Here is a 16,073-nt window from a genome sequence, read left to right as displayed (position 1 = left end):
GAATTTGCATGATTTGGGAAATGGTAGCAAAAGATATGAAAGCATTTTGGTTTCAGTGCTAAAAACTCAGCAGTATTCACAGGAGAAAACTTAATGTGAAATACATCACTGACAAGATAATAACCAAATAACTTGATTTGTTCACAGAGTGCAATGATTCTTATGAATGTGTATTGCAATAAAATTTTGAAGCCTGTAGATGGGTCCTGTTGTCAACCTCGGCCTCCTCTTACTCTCATACAGAAGCTAGCTGCTTGTTTTTTCACTTTATCTATTACTGGATATTTAATTTTTTACATAATTCATCGCAATGCTCATCGGAAGAATAAGCCATGTACTGATTTGGAAAGTGGAGAGGAAAAGAAAAATATTATCAATACCCCTGTGTCTTCATTAGAAATACTTTTACAGTCTTTCTGCAAACTTGGCCTGATTATGGCGTATTTCTATATGTGTGACCGTGCAAATCTGTTCATGAAGGAAAACAAATTTTATACACATTCATCTTTCTTTATTCCAATTATCTACATTTTGGTTTTGGGAGTATTTTACAATGAAAATACTAAAGAGGTAAGAGTCATTTTCTTTTTAACTCATGTTATCCTTCTTATCTTATTACAAACTCTGCATAAAAGAACTAGTATCGTTTATCATGCCAGAATATACAAACATGTATATGGATGAGGAAGAAGGAATAATGTAGTTACACTTCACTTAGTGAATTCTTAACTGTTCTTTTTTTGGAATAGTTTGGAAAAAGGTCAGTCACGTGAAAATTGTTGAAAAGCTGGGAAATACGACCTGTGAAAAAGATTTCGTGACTTAATATTATTTTGCCTGCTTGTTGATGGAACTTTCATTCTGATTTTATAATGGTCTTCAAGCATGAGATACTATTATCTTTTATAAAGTAAAATAATATATTAACAAATGCCTATGCACATAAACATATATTTATATATTTATCAGTCAGACATATATACATATCAATTAGAACTTAATGATGTGACCACTACTACTCACAATATTCTGATTTTCCTATTTTGGAATTGCATTCATTGCTCAGAATATTTGTGTAACTTCTTTACAAGGCATGATTTATTTGAATTACTGAATTCTATTGTAAAACATACCTCTCCTATGAGGGTTATTAATTAGTTATTCATCTTCAGTGAGAATATACTAGGGAAAGTAAACTGTCATAATGGAGCTTTTTTCTGTCAATAAAGTGTAGGGGAATTATAAGATCCTTTTAACTGAAATTATAGAAAAAATTATGGAATGCCATTTTTAGATTTATAAATACATCTGTTGTAGTTTAATTTTAGTATATTTAATTTTAATATAATTGTCATTTTAGTACAAAACCAAGAGGGTCCACTTAAATATTAAAAAACTCTTTATGGTTTTTTTTTGTATTCATATTGTATTTAAAATAGTTTTATTCTATCTTTTAGCAAGAATTAAAATGACAGTTTATAACTGTTTTTCACCACCATAACGGTTCTTTTGACAGAAGCATTAGCTTTATATCCTGTAAGAAAACTTTTAATATACTTAATGTATACTGTTCAAATAATTTCTTCATGATGAATTTTAAAACAGATTTTTGTTCCTTTACACAGACTAAAGTATTAAATAGAGAACAAACAGATGAATGGAAAGGCTGGATGCAACTTGTGATTTTGATTTATCACATTTCTGGAGCAAGTACAGTAAGTATTTCAAATTTAAGTTCAGAAAGTATAGGAAATAATGTCATTTTAATGTTTCTTTAAGGGCACCAGCTTTTTTGTGTTTTATATTCTCTACCAGTTATAGATCCTTCTCATTTCCCACTCAATCTTCCTGCCTTCCCATTCTTTTCCTAACTCTTTGAAAAAATGTAATTTTAAGAGCAAAGTAATTAAAAAAAAGGCAGTAATTTATTTGTATTTACTTGGCCTTAATTTTTAACATTAGAAGTAGCTGATATCTAAGGGTATTATTTTATACCATCTTGTTGAACAGCTAATAAAAGTTATCAAGAAACTTTGAAGAGGCCAGGTGTGGTGGCAGACACCTGTAATCCCAGCACTTTGGGAGGCTGAGGTGGGATTACTTGAGGTCAAGGAGCTCAAGACCAGCCTGGCCAACATGGTGAAACCCTGTCTGTACTAGAAATAAAAAAATTAGCGAGGTGTGGTAGTGCAAGCCTGTAATCCCAGCTACTTGGGAGGCTGAGGCAAGAGAAATGCTTGAACCACGGGGGCGGAGGTTGCGGTGAGCTAAGATTGCACCACTGCACTCCAGCCTGGGTGACAGAGTCAGACTGTGTCTCAAAAATAACAAAGAAACTTTGAAGGTGACAATTATAAAGCATTTAGAATAGGCAAGTTACTATCAGAAGAAATCAAATTTGATTATTATAGTTTATATATCCTTCACTGTCTTTTAGGAAGTTTGACTAGCTATTTTTACATTTTTAAAGTTTAAAAAACTCAGAACTCTCTTGCCTCAGTATTCAAATAATCCAAATACAGGTGGACTGCTATTGTAGATAACATAGGATATGCCATACTTCCTAAGTGCTAAGTACTGTTATCTCCTCTGTGCTGTGGAAGACCCTTCCTTTGGTCATCCAGTGTCTTTTGTACCTGGAAAAAAATAGTTTTTTCTTTCTCCATAGCTGTTTTAAGAGACAGGATTATCATGATCTCTGGCCACTTTGGATTCGACAGGGCTAGAAAAAAAATGTGTGTTCTGAGTTGTAACACCCCAGCTACATTACAGTTAATAAGCTTTTGTGGCTGAGCCTAACAGCCACTTTTCACACAAGTTTTTATAGTGAAGATGCAAACTTTCCATAAAATATGTTTAAAAATTTTTAAGAAATGTATAATTCAGAAACTATTGAACTGTTTTTTATTGTTTTATTTGCTTATATAAAGCACACATCTGTAAACAGTACATACATCAATGATAAATTGAAGTAGGAGAGGAGTGTTGCCCAGAAAGGAGTATATTGAAGATTTTATAGCTGTATTAAGATGGATTACTAGTGTTTTTCAGCTATCTATAACAATTGAAGGATGTCTTTCTTCATTGTCTCTTTATTATTTTCAAAACTTGTTTATGATTTTATGAGTTATTTGAAGTATAGAAGGCAGAGAAATGAAATATAAATTTTACTACTATTATATGGCTATGATATGTATATTTGTGGTAACAGTGAAATTCCTTCGATGCTGCAGCTAAAGGGAAGCTAGTGAATTTGAGTCATTATGAAAGAACCAAAATAGTATAAAGGATCCAAGGCAAGGAGAGATGGAGATAGTAAGACATAGTTTATAAGCCCAGCTAAGAATTGGTAGGATAAATCCAGAGATTCTCTAAGGAGCAAGTAGAGATGAAAATTGAATCCTAAGAATATCTCTGCTGTATAAATAAAGACTGGGCAATGGGAATTTGTTTTAATAAAATACCACTTAGAGATAATTAATTGCTGACATATTAAAGGGTGATACTACTGTTTTAAAAAATCAGGTAGAAATAATTAATAGCAGACTAAGTTCCTCAATTCAGTGATTCCAGAAAGGATTTAGATCATAAAAGGATGAAGGCAATTTAGCATTCAATTATAATCATTTACCAACCTAACATTCTAATATATCTTCTTATACTACATCCTAATATATTCTAATTTACAATTTTAAAAAATTTCTGTTCTGGAAGGACATACTTTTCACTAACAGATCATTAGTAATGATTAATTAACATATCCCTGTTCTTTTATATAGAATGTTGTGGTTAAAATTTTTGCTATATCTACATAGGCAAAACATTTTTAGCATAGGTTATAACATATTTGGGGATTTGATTCTTGGCTTTGAGCGATTACTCATATTAAAAACTTTTTAACTGCCATGATTATTTTAATTACTTAATATTTTTTATTGTGAATAAAATGTCAAACTTTAGTTGTGTTATATTTTTATGCTAAAAGATAAGAACTGTGTCAAAAATTCTAGAGCATTATTAACATAATCATTATGGTCTGACAGATTCTCATTGTTAGTATAAACATTATTTTAAAGTATAATACATATGAAATATAGATTAAATGTTGTGAATTTAATACAGAGAGAATAGTAAGTTTGGTATATACACTAGATGATTTTGTGTTTCATTGTTGTTTTTGCCTTTGGAGAGTTTGTAGGTAATTTCCATGGAAAGACCTGAATGAGAGGTCATGAGGGAATATATGGGGACTAGAGAAAGAGGAGAACCAGAAGTCAAACTAGCTATTAACTCTAATGTAAAGTTGAAATTCCAAACATATTTTTAATAGTAGAATTTTGTTGTAAGTAATACAATAAAATAATAATTGGAGAATTTTGAATATGGATCATACAGTAAATACTGTTATATTTGTATTAAATTTCTTGGGTATGGTAATGATAATGTGGTCATGTAAGAAACCATCCTTTTTTCCTATGAGATATGTGGTGAAATAGTTTAGGAGCACTGTCACGTGGTCTGTAACATACTTTTAAAAGGTTTATCATACAGCATATAGGTGTTCATTGTACTAGTACAACTTTTCTGTTTGTTTAAAATATCTTAAAATAAAACTTTGGGATAAATATTACATGAAATTTGCAATAGGCCAACATTGGCAGGAACTTGGAAAATTGTTACAGTGTTTAATTTGGTTTAAATGAATTATGTTTACTATCTAAATGTAATAACCAACCCAACTTTGCAGTCCCAGCCCCAGTCTTTAAGGGAACTTGAACGCATGTTTTATGGAGGGTGTGTAAAGTAGTTAGGAATGGTTAACCAGGTTTGACATCTGTTTTGAAATTATTTATAGAGCCATCAGATGTAAGAGTGAGTTAGCTCTGACAGACTCTAGAGCTAGACTGTCTGCTGTGGTAACCCCATTAGTTGCATGTGGCTATTGAGCACTTTGTAGCTAGTCAGGATTCAGAGGTACCAAAAGTGTGAAATATATACCATATTAAATATGATTAATTATGATAAATCAGTACTAAATCTAAAAACTTCATATAAAAAAGAAATTATTTTATATGTTGAAATAATATTTTGGATATATTGAGTTAAACAAAATATATTTATTGAAATTTATTTTACCTGTTTCTTTTAACTTTTAAAATGCTCTGATAGCCTCATTAAAAAATTACTTATGGCTCACATTTTATTTCTATTGGACAGCACTGCTCTAGAGGGCTGAACATGATAGCTTTTATATATAGTTAGATTTCAACTTTTCATGAAAAGGTACATTATAGCAGTTAATGACCATCTAAAGGTAGAATGGATCGCCTTGGGAATTTGTTTTCTGCTATTAAAAGATGCTTAGACAATCCGTGAAGGGGATATTTTAGAGTACATTGAAGAATGAGGTAAGGCGACAGATTTGGATTAAATTCCAAAGTTATTTCAGTACATTTCCTCCCTCCATCCTTTTGATTCTAATATGTTACACCCTCACTGAAAATTTCTGATCTAATAAAAGTAATTTAAAATGAGCTGATATTAAAGGACAGTAAATAAAAACTCTTTGTTTGATACGTAGATTGTAGGTGTTGTAGGAACTCAGGAAGGAGAAATGACATTCATCTGATAGTAAAGATTGGAATTTTGAACTAGACTCTAAAGAAGAGTAGGATTTGATAAGCAGAATGCATTTAGGGGAGGAACATTCCAGGGCAAGACAGAACAGGTAGATAAAAGACTTGACAAAGGAGCATAAGATGTATCAGTTTAGGAGACAGAGAATCTCTAAGTTTGGTTAGAGTGGAGGCTATGTAGAAGAATTTATGATCTAAGTTCAGGTTCATTCCTCCCCCCCAAAAAAAAATCTCTCAAAAAAGAAACAGATGAATTCAAGGATGTTTGTAAAAGATGCATATATTCAGGGCTTATAAAATCTATTTAATGTGTCTGCCCAATCAGTTTATTTTGTCCTACAAAGTATCACGTGGGAAAGGTACCCTAACCTAAAATGACCATAGGCAGTGTTAATGCTAGGTAATTGCAGAGATGATCAGATGAATCTGTAAAATAGGAGCCAAAAAATTTTACATAGATCTGGTAATTATCCCCAAAAGAATGACCTTATAATTGCAGAGATTGCATGTCACTGAGCAAGCCTTTTAAATATCACTTTATTTTTGTTAATTTTTTGTGTGTATGTGATGGAGTCTCACTCTGTCGCCCAGGCTATAGTGCAGTGGCACGAGCTTGGCTCACTGCAGTCTCCCCCTCCTGGGTTTAAGCGGCTCTCTTGCCTAAGCGTCCCGAGTAGCTGGGATTACAGGTGCAAGCCACCACGCCCAGCTAATTTTTGTATTTTTAATAGAGGCGAGGTTTTGCCATATTGGCCAGGCTGTTCTTGAACTCTTTACCTTAGGTGATCCACTTGCATCCGTCTACCAAAGCTCTGGGATTGCAGCCATGAGCCACCACAACGGCCTTAAAGATCACTTTAAAAAGCATATGGCCAGGTGTGGTGGCTCAAGCCTGTAATCTCAGCACTTTGGGAGGCCAAGGCTAGTGGATCACCTGAGGCAAGGAGTTTGAGACCAGCCTGGCCAACATGGCAAAACCCCATCTCTACTAAAAATACAAAAAATTAACCAGTTGTGGTGGCAGGCTCCTGTAGTCCCAGCTACTTGACAGGCTAAAGCAGGAGAATCGCTTAAATCGGGGAGGCGGAGACTGCAGTAAGCCAAGATCACACCACTGCCCTCCAGCCTAGGCAACAGAGTGAGACTGTGTCTCAAAAAAAAAAAAAAAAAAAAAAAAAAGGCAGTGTGCGAGTTATGCTATGGAAATTGTGAATATACACATAAAGGACCAGCAGGTGGTGAAAGGTGAATGACAGTGTTCCAAGGTTATGAGAATTAGTACTAGTAAATAACATTTTCAGTGCCTCCTATCATATGTGGATTCAAATGTGATGTATTTCATTCAACTTAGAAGTAATGATGTGATGCTCTGAAATATCATAATAAATGACCCTAAGGGACTTGGTCATAACAAAGACAGTGATGTAGGAGTGTACAACAAAATTGTTTCATAAAATAAGAGTGAGAGGGAAATAATATTCCTAAGTTAGGTTTATACTGGATAAAAATGTGAACCCATCTTGCATTCAGGATGCATGACAATATAGTTATCATATATTGAATTTTAATTGGGTGCAAGTTAATGTACAAAGTGCTTCACATTTATTATCTCATTCATTCTTCACAAGAACCCTTTAAGGAAGGAAGGAATAGTCTCATTTTACAAATTAGAAAACTCAAAGTCACATAGCTGGAAAGTGGCAGAACTAGAATTTGAACCTAGATCTCTCCAATTCCAATTCTACATTTTTGTAATCCATACTATAATGACTAACTTTTGAGAATAAACTTTTTGATTGAGGAGATGTCAAATGCTAATAATGATTTATTATCTTTGTTAAATATACTTGTTATGATAATCCAAGATATAGTTGATGCCAACATATGTTTTACCTGTTTATTTTTGTCAACAGTTTTTGCCTGTATACATGCACATTCGAGTTCTGGTTGCCGCATATTTATTTCAGACAGGGTATGGGCATTTCTCATACTTTTGGATCAAAGGAGATTTTGGAATCCATAGAGTATGTCAGGTAGGAATGCTTTGTTGTTTTCCTTTCTTTCAGTTAAACATGCTTTCTTGAGAAACCATTAACTTGAGAAAAAAATATAGTCATTATAAGACTATGAATAATTTGAATTTATGAAATAGCACTGTAAAGTTGTATTATGTCTGTGTTCTATGTGTAGTAATTCAAGATTATTAGTGAAAGAAGGAAAATATAATTTAATATATAATAAAAGCACTGGTACACAGGAGACAGCATTGCTGATTCACTTTAGTTTTGTAGAAATAGAGTTACCTGTAATTATTATAACGTGCTGTTTTCTTTCTCTGAGAAGAGGATATTAATTTTCTATCTAATGCTAAGCAATTTCTAAACATTATTTCATTTATCCCATATTACAACCTTGAGTTGTTATCTTTATATTTACAGCTGAGGAAAGTAAGATAAGTCTCAGAGAGCTTAAATAATTTGCCCAAGGTCACATAGTAAGTGATACAGCACTGGTAAAAATCTGCCCAAATTCTGTGTTTTTTGAATGACATCAAACTGATATCTGAAATGACTGTTATGAAAGTCCCAAAGACACTTTTAAATTTTGAGTTCTGAATAATACTATTTTGTATCTGTGACAACTCTTAATTTAACCCCATATGGGGTAAATCAAGCATGATAATGTAATCTATGCTTCTAAACCATAGTTCTAAGACGGATGACTTTTTTCTCATTTAGCAAGATGCCAGTTATAGCCAGAGGACAGCTCAGGTTGGTACTTTGCTGGGATTTAGTTAATGTAATGATGCATATATATTTTATATTCAACTCTTTACAGTGATTGCAGAACAAATATAATTTTAAAGATTAGTAATATATACTTGTACAGTCATTATTGAGTCTTAACCATTTATACTCTGTCAGAGAAAATCTACCTTTGCTGTTCGTGTATACCTATAATTAAAACCATTACTTAGAATGAAAACCATTTTCTTCTCTTTTTCAATAGGTTTTATTTCGTCTCAATTTCCTGGTAGTGGTGTTATGTATAGTAATGGATCGACCTTATCAATTCTATTACTTTGTCCCCTTGGTCACTGTATGGTTCATGGTCATATATATTACTTTAGCACTATGGCCACAAATAATCCAAAAAAAAGCAAACGGTAAATGTACTTTCTTACTAATATTAGTAAATATGTTTTTTCAGTGTGTGAAATTTCTTTTTAGTTGCTGAAGGATATTATTTTATCAAATGATGTAGACAGTTTAAATTTATACGTAGTTTCGAACTTTTGAAATTCTGTTCTTGAACTGTCTAAAAATGTTACAGCTAAGTAAAGTAATATAACAGTGCAGAATAATAGTTTATATTACATGTTTTTCCTTTTTTAAATTTAAATTCTTCACAACCATTTTACATATTAACTAATGCTACAGTTTTTAAACTTTCTTTTTGTACAGAGGCAGAGTACAGAGAACTGAAAGAGAGAAGAGAAAGTCAAATAGGGCTCCAGGTGCCTATGTCTTGCTTCAATCTTGGCAGTTCTACTTTGATTTTGTTTTTTATATATATATCTCCATATATAGAGAGAGAGAGAGAAAGAGAGAGAGAGAGAGATTTTGAGTAAATATTTCTTTGCAAAAGGCTTCTTATGTCAAACACGATTTAAAAACACTAATATATTTTCTAGACAAGCGTTGAAGCAGTTATCAACCTGTTTTATATATAAGGAACCTAAATACCCAAAAGGTTGTTATTTTCAAATTTCACATGGTTAGTTACTAATAATGTTCAAAGTGAGACCACAGTCATTTACCTTAATGCTTTTTTTTTTTTCTTTCAAGATCATATCATTAAAATAAAAGCTTCCTTTTTTGGAAAAATAATTTTTTGTTTTTAAAAATGTATTTAACTTGACCCTTTCAACCAAATAGTATATGTCAAAAGTATTTTTCCATTGGCTTCCAATATAACATCAAATAATTTTTCAGGAATGAGTTGAGGTCTAGCCTCTATTAAAGTCCAGTAATGTCTTTGGACAGCCTCTATAGTTTTAATTTCTCTGTACAAACCCAGCATATTAATCAAATAAACTATTGATATATATAAACTTTCAACACATAATTTTAAATATGCACATGTTGAAATATATTTTATGTTTAAACTCTAGTCCATTAGGGAGTTTAAGCTTTATCCTTGGAACTTTAATGTTAAAGGAATATCACCTAAGTCATATTCAACAAAAGTGTTTGTTAAAATTATATTGCATATCTTGTTCCAGATTTTGTTGTAACTTTCAATAATGAATAAGTATAATTGAATCCAGGAGGTATTTTAAAATATATTTCTAATGGATGAACAGCAGGTGTACAGGGTATCACTTAACACTTTGTAGCCTTATTCCTAGCAAACATTCTTTGTTTTTCTTTTTGTCCTCCTACTTGTAACTTACACTAAGTAGATATATTTTTTGTAATCTTGTAAACATACTTATATTAAGAACTATTCAGCATGTACGTGTATCAAATAGAGAGTATTTAATATGTTGTCTACTATAAATTTATTTTTTAGTAAATTAAATATTTTCTCTCTTAGGAAATTGTTTCTGGCATTTTGGCTTACTGTTGAAACTAGGCTTTTTGCTGTTATTCATATGTTTTTTGGCATATTCTCAGGTTTGTATGATCTTTTCAGTTTATATTTTTTAATATTTTATTTTAAAGTTCAAGTGTATTAAAGCATGTGAGAAGAGTCAGGGCTTTTTTTTACCTTCTTTTTTTAATGACCGTAATAAAAGTGTCACTCTGTAGTTGACTACTCAGTGTAGTTCTTTTGAGAAATACATACTTTTGTTACCACTGTTTTTGTTGTAAGAGTAATTTAAAGCTCTTCCTGTGGCAGTTGTTCAAGATCCATTTTACTTGACTTTGATCAATCAAACATGTTGAATGCTTCTTATAAGACGCTAGTGTAAGTGGAGATCAAAATTTTCTTGACAGAATTTGCAGCTAGTTTGTGCATTATTCATTGCATCAAAGTGTTACTTGATTTTTCCGTAATTATGTAGACTAAAATTTTGGCCGTTCGTAAAATAAACTTAAGAGCAAAGGGGTTCATGTATATATAGTATGGTATGTTTAATTAAATAAAATTTTTGGTCATTTTTTTTCTTTTAGCTCTAACCTTGTATTTTTTTTTATTCTGATGATTGAGATTTTCTGTTATTTTAACAGGGTGGCAATCTGCTACCTGCTGGTTAAACCCATCAGGCAGACATATTATTGGGCAGCATGATATTTATAACAACACATTTTAATTTGAATGCCTATAGTTGTGTCATATTCTGCAGTAAACTCACATCTCCAACACTCTGTTTTTGTACCTGTGTAGGTCAGGTGGAAGGAAGTGCCCTATAGGCATTTTGTGTGTATGTATAATCCTATGCTGTTTGGGTTTTCTTCTTTCTTTTTGTAGACTTTTATATTTGTTTTTATACTTAGAGGTCTTTAAAGCATATTATTTCTGCCTGACACTCAAATTTTTATAGGAGATGAATAAGGAAACAGCTGACAGATGTATAAAGAAATAGCCAGGTTACAGCAACAACATCTTGACAGTTACTCGTTAAAATTCCCAACACTCTGTGGATACTGCTGACAGAAAGAAAGAAGAGCTGATTAGAGGTTCAGTCCAGGGATTAAGAATGTTTCCCTAGCTTTGGGTCAGTGTTGACCACTGCACAAGAACAAAAAACCCACTGTCTTTCGCAAAATAGTACTTGATAAATATTTATTAATCACATAAGTAAATTTTTAATTAGAGATAAGATTTCAAATTATGTATACATCATATATAATCATAGATATGCTATATATGTATGATCCACAAGATTATTTTATCTAAGAGATATATACCTAGTGTATATCTATAATCATATTGATACAGGTATATGTAATATATATATATATATACACACACACACATATATATGATCTATAAGTACTTCAGGCGTCATATTGCCACTCTTGGTAAAAATCATCCTTAATTTTCTGAGACATAGATTTTGATATAGCCTATTTTTAACGTGCTATATACATTTTAAATTCTGTGGTTAAATGGAGACGGTTGCCTTTTATTAAAATAATACTGTAAAGTTCTTCTGACCTAAAGATTCAGCATTATTTAAAATATAATATTATTTTCACATTTTTTCTTTGGCTTTTAATAGCCTCTTTTGAAATCATGATGTTACATTTTTTTTTATGCCATAGCATTATGTCTCATTATGGAGCTTTACTTGATAGAGTTTGTTGTGATTCTTTATTCTGAAAATTGAGGGCTTTTGTTCTCTACTTTGAAAGACTTCATTAATGTGCAGGAATGTACCCAAGACTTCTGCCCCTTCATTCCCTGATTTTCCAAGCTGTCAGATTAATAAGAGGGCACTGTTCACTAACTTTACCAGAGTAAGATTGTAAACTTTGTTTCAAAGGCTGGTAATGGCATTTGGGTATAGTTGATTGAGTAAGGTGGCTAATTCAGAGTACTCTTTTAACTCAAATAGTTAATTATAGATTATTAAGGACATTTGGAGAAAGATAACTGTATTTTAACTTTAATAGTTATTCTTTGGGATATTGATACCATATTGGCTGAAATATTGTGTATTTTTCTGTTTGATTAGTAAATACTAACCGTTTGTTTGTGAGATTAAAAACCCTAAATAGGATGATTTTCTAATTACCAGATTTTTTTGTTTTGGGGGTTTAAAAAAATGTTACACTCTCAGTAGCCTTTCATGTGAAACTGAAAATAAGTTTACCAAGTTTTAAGTCATCTTTTTTGGAAGATAAATTTATTTTCTAATTTTATTAATTTCATTTGAAATATATTTCAAATGAAGTGATGTTTTCAAATGAAATAAAACAGAATTTTAACATTGTGAATGACTCTCATATAATCCAAACTTTAGAAAACTACAATTTATAATAGAATTGTAAAGCAAGTATTGACTTGTACCATCTTAATTTATTTTCTGGATTTCTTTTCTCAGGGTGCATTTGAGAAGATCTTTTCTCTTTGGCCATTGTCCAAGTGTTTCGAACTAAAAGGGAATGTATATGAATGGTGGTTCAGATGGAGGTTAGACCGTTATGTATGTATTTACTTTGTGATATTTTGAAATTTCAATTTATACTGTTGGAAAATGATTTCGAAATTTTTCATCTATCTGTACTTAGTTTTAGAATGAAGAAAGGTATTTATTTAGTAAATCAAAGCAGTCTACTACCCCCTGCCTTTGTTTTTTTACAGCAGTGAAACAGTGTGCATGTGTATATATATCTGCTGGGAAATAGTATTTAAAATGTTATCTGTAACAGGGCCTCTGTCTGACTTATAATTTTGATTTATAGGTGATCCATTGTATATATGCTTCAGCCATTCAACACAATGTTTATTGAGTTTCAGTATATGCCCTAGATGTTGATGTCATGAAATATACATTAGAGAATGAAAGAAGACATGCTAGTAGGCTTCTAAGCTTTAAGAATCTAGTTTAAAACCCAAGATTACTATTCTAAGAGGAGACTAAACTATGCAATATAGATTTTGTGGTGGACATATGCAAAGAAGAAAGAGCAGTATCTTGTATTAGTCTATGAACTTTCATTTGGCCAAGAAAATGTACATCTAGCACAGCATTTGGAAAACAGATACTAAATAGCTATTACTTCATTCTTTCCTTTTGTTCTTTCATTTTTGACTCATCTCTTTTTTCCAACAAATGTTTTCTTAGTGCTTATTCTTTGCCTTTCCTCATTTCCAACACTTTTGCACTTTTCCATTGTACTATATTGCATTTCAAAACCATATCTGAATTAAAATCTTTGCTAAAGTCTCACATCAAAGAATTTTTAATTTCTTAATGTTCTCATTAGAGCAGTATACTATGATATGACTGTCCCAGAATATTTACATAGATTGGGTGGCTTACAAACAACAAAAATTTATTTCTTACAGTTTTGGAAGCTGGGAAGTATAAAATCACACCAGCAGATTTGGTCTGGTGAGAGCCTACTTGCTATTTCATAGACATTCGTCTTCTCACTCTGTCCTCACGTGCTACAAGGGTCAAGGGTGCTCTCTGGGGTCTTTTTCTTTAAAGGGCATGAATCCCGTTCAGGAAGGCTCAGCCCTAATGACCAACCAAAGGCTTTACCTCCAAAACTATCACACTGGGGATTAACATGATTCAACTTAACGAAGTTTGGGTGGACACAAACGTTCAGCCTGTTGCAATAACAGTTCACATTAAGTCTTTGTTTGAAAAGAAAAAGCTCATGTGCTTTCTGATCTACCATATTTTTTTCACTTTATGAACATATACTTTTTTTCAAAAGTATGACTTGGTGGTGTTATTCTTGGTTTTATTTGACTGAAAGGACTGAAATAAAATGTGTTTTATCTTTGTTGGGTGCATTTAAATTTTATCGTATGTCTATAGGAGAGTTTCTTACTATTTTTAAATTGTCTTTATTACTTCTCTTGCTGCTGAGACTGCTCAGAATGAACCAGTGTTATCAAGAGATGCTTGCTTGTCTATTGCTGATGGTTTCTAACAATCATCGACTTTATTTCATATCTTGGAAGTTTCACTCTTGAAGTCCTTCATAGACACTTCAAACTTTAAGCTTTTAACCTACCTAATTTATTCATATATTCCTCACTAACCAAATATTTTTTCTGTTTTTTGAAAAGTAACTGTTTAAAATAAATGTTCTCTCTTTGCTTTTCAGGTAGTTTTCCATGGAATGCTGTTTGCCTTCATTTATCTGGCTTTACAGAAGCGTCAAGTACTTTCTGAAGGAAAGGGTGAACCTCTTTTTTCAAACAAAATTTCAAATTTTCTATTGTTTATTTCAGTAGTTTCTTTCTTGGTAAGTTTTGAAAACTTTCCAAAATCCTAAATGGTATGGAATATTAGGATATGGATATATAATCAATTATTTTTAATAATAAACCTTTAACAGTGATTTTTCTCCTTATTTTTCTTTTTAATATTTAGAAATTTTAATACTTCTCTTCCAGTAATTGATAGGATGGCTAGGCAAATTTAGTAAAAGTTATAGAATATCTTAAGGACACTTATCAATTAATTTGACCTGAGCTGTTAGAATAGGGTAAGCAATAATAGCAGAATGCACATTCATTTCAAATGCATGAAAAATGTTTGCCAAGATAAACCATGTTTTTATCTATAAAAATAGTTTCAATAATTTAAAAAAAATTGTTTATTTTTAATTATTATGAGTTTGTATTAGTTCATATTTATGGGACACGTGATATTTTGATATAAGCATACAATGCATAATGATCAAATTGAGGTAATGTTAAGTGCTTGAAGTGATGTATATCTCCTTATTTTTCTAACTGTATATAAATTCTAAAGAGAATATATATCTAAGTTAAAAATGAAGAATAACTGAGAAGTTAGTGAAATGGGAATTTTAAAAGTTACAATAAATTTGAGAGAAAATATAAGATAAGGTGTTTTATATGGAGAGCCATCACTGCCTTTTAATCACTATTTCCAGAAAAGCACAGACTTGTGTACCTCCCTCTGTGCTTTCTTATGTTTGGACAGTTGAACATGCCAAAACAAGTGATGAGCAAATTTGCAGGCAGTTTTTACTAATAGTTTTTACGTAGCATAATGAAGTATAATGTTATATAAAAAAAAAAAAAAAAACTGTAAAAAAAAAAAAATTCTGAGGCTTACGCCTCTTCCAGACTTGTTTTTGTGAACTGTTCCATACATTTTTTTGTTTTAGACCTATTCCATCTGGGCTAGCAGTTGTAAAAACAAAGCAGAGTGCAATGAACTCCACCCATCTGTTTCTGTGGTACAGGTACTTATCTTGATTTAGATAAATTTTCATGTCTTAATTCTTGGTAAGAAAATAGTTTTAGAGGCAGAGAGGTTTGAGATTGAACTCCAGAAAATGTAGAGAAGTTACTTCATCTTTCTAAGCCCTTCCTTTCTCTGTAGTAATAAGGATATTAAAATCTCTTTCAAAGGGTTCTTGTATTAAATACATGGAAATGATGTGGTTCAGTATTTTTCACTTAATCTGCCCTTAGAAAATGTTAATTCCCAGCCTGGCACAGTGGCTCACACCTGTAATCCCAGCACTTTGGGAGGCTGAAGTGGGCAGATCATAAGATCAGGAGTTCAAGACCAGCCTGGCCAACATGGCAAAATCCTGTCTCTACTAAAAATACAAAAATTAGCTGGGCATGGTGGCTAGTGCCTGTAATCCCAGCTACTCAGGAGGCTGAGGCAGGAAAATCACTTGAACCCAGGAGTCAGAGGATGCAGTGAGCTGAGATTGTGCCATTGCACTCCAGTCTGGGTGACAAGAGTTAAGACTC

The 16,073-nt window shown here is 31.9% G+C and overlaps 1 protein-coding gene across 2 annotated transcripts in view; it reads left to right on the top strand.

Moving 5' to 3' along the window:
- CASD1 (CAS1 domain containing 1) overlaps window positions 1–16,073 on the top strand; it is a 74,707-nt gene that overhangs the window by 27,808 nt on the left and 30,826 nt on the right. For both annotated transcript variants that reach the window (XM_032252940.1, XM_032252939.1), the window contains exons 9-16: window positions 148–570; window positions 1,626–1,715; window positions 7,550–7,669; window positions 8,646–8,802; window positions 10,236–10,315; window positions 12,694–12,795; window positions 14,438–14,578; window positions 15,473–15,550. In XM_032252940.1, coding sequence (XP_032108831.1) covers window positions 148–570; window positions 1,626–1,715; window positions 7,550–7,669; window positions 8,646–8,802; window positions 10,236–10,315; window positions 12,694–12,795; window positions 14,438–14,578; window positions 15,473–15,550 — 1,191 coding nt within the window. The remainder of the gene's footprint in view (window positions 1–147; window positions 571–1,625; window positions 1,716–7,549; window positions 7,670–8,645; window positions 8,803–10,235; window positions 10,316–12,693; window positions 12,796–14,437; window positions 14,579–15,472; window positions 15,551–16,073) is intronic.

This window comes from Sapajus apella, unplaced genomic scaffold (genome assembly GCF_009761245.1).
Source record: "Sapajus apella isolate SASKATOON/1434 unplaced genomic scaffold, GSC_monkey_1.0 scaffold81, whole genome shotgun sequence".
Taxonomy (NCBI): Eukaryota; Metazoa; Chordata; class Mammalia; order Primates; family Cebidae; genus Sapajus; species Sapajus apella.
This window is presented reverse-complemented; position numbering and strand designations above follow the sequence as displayed.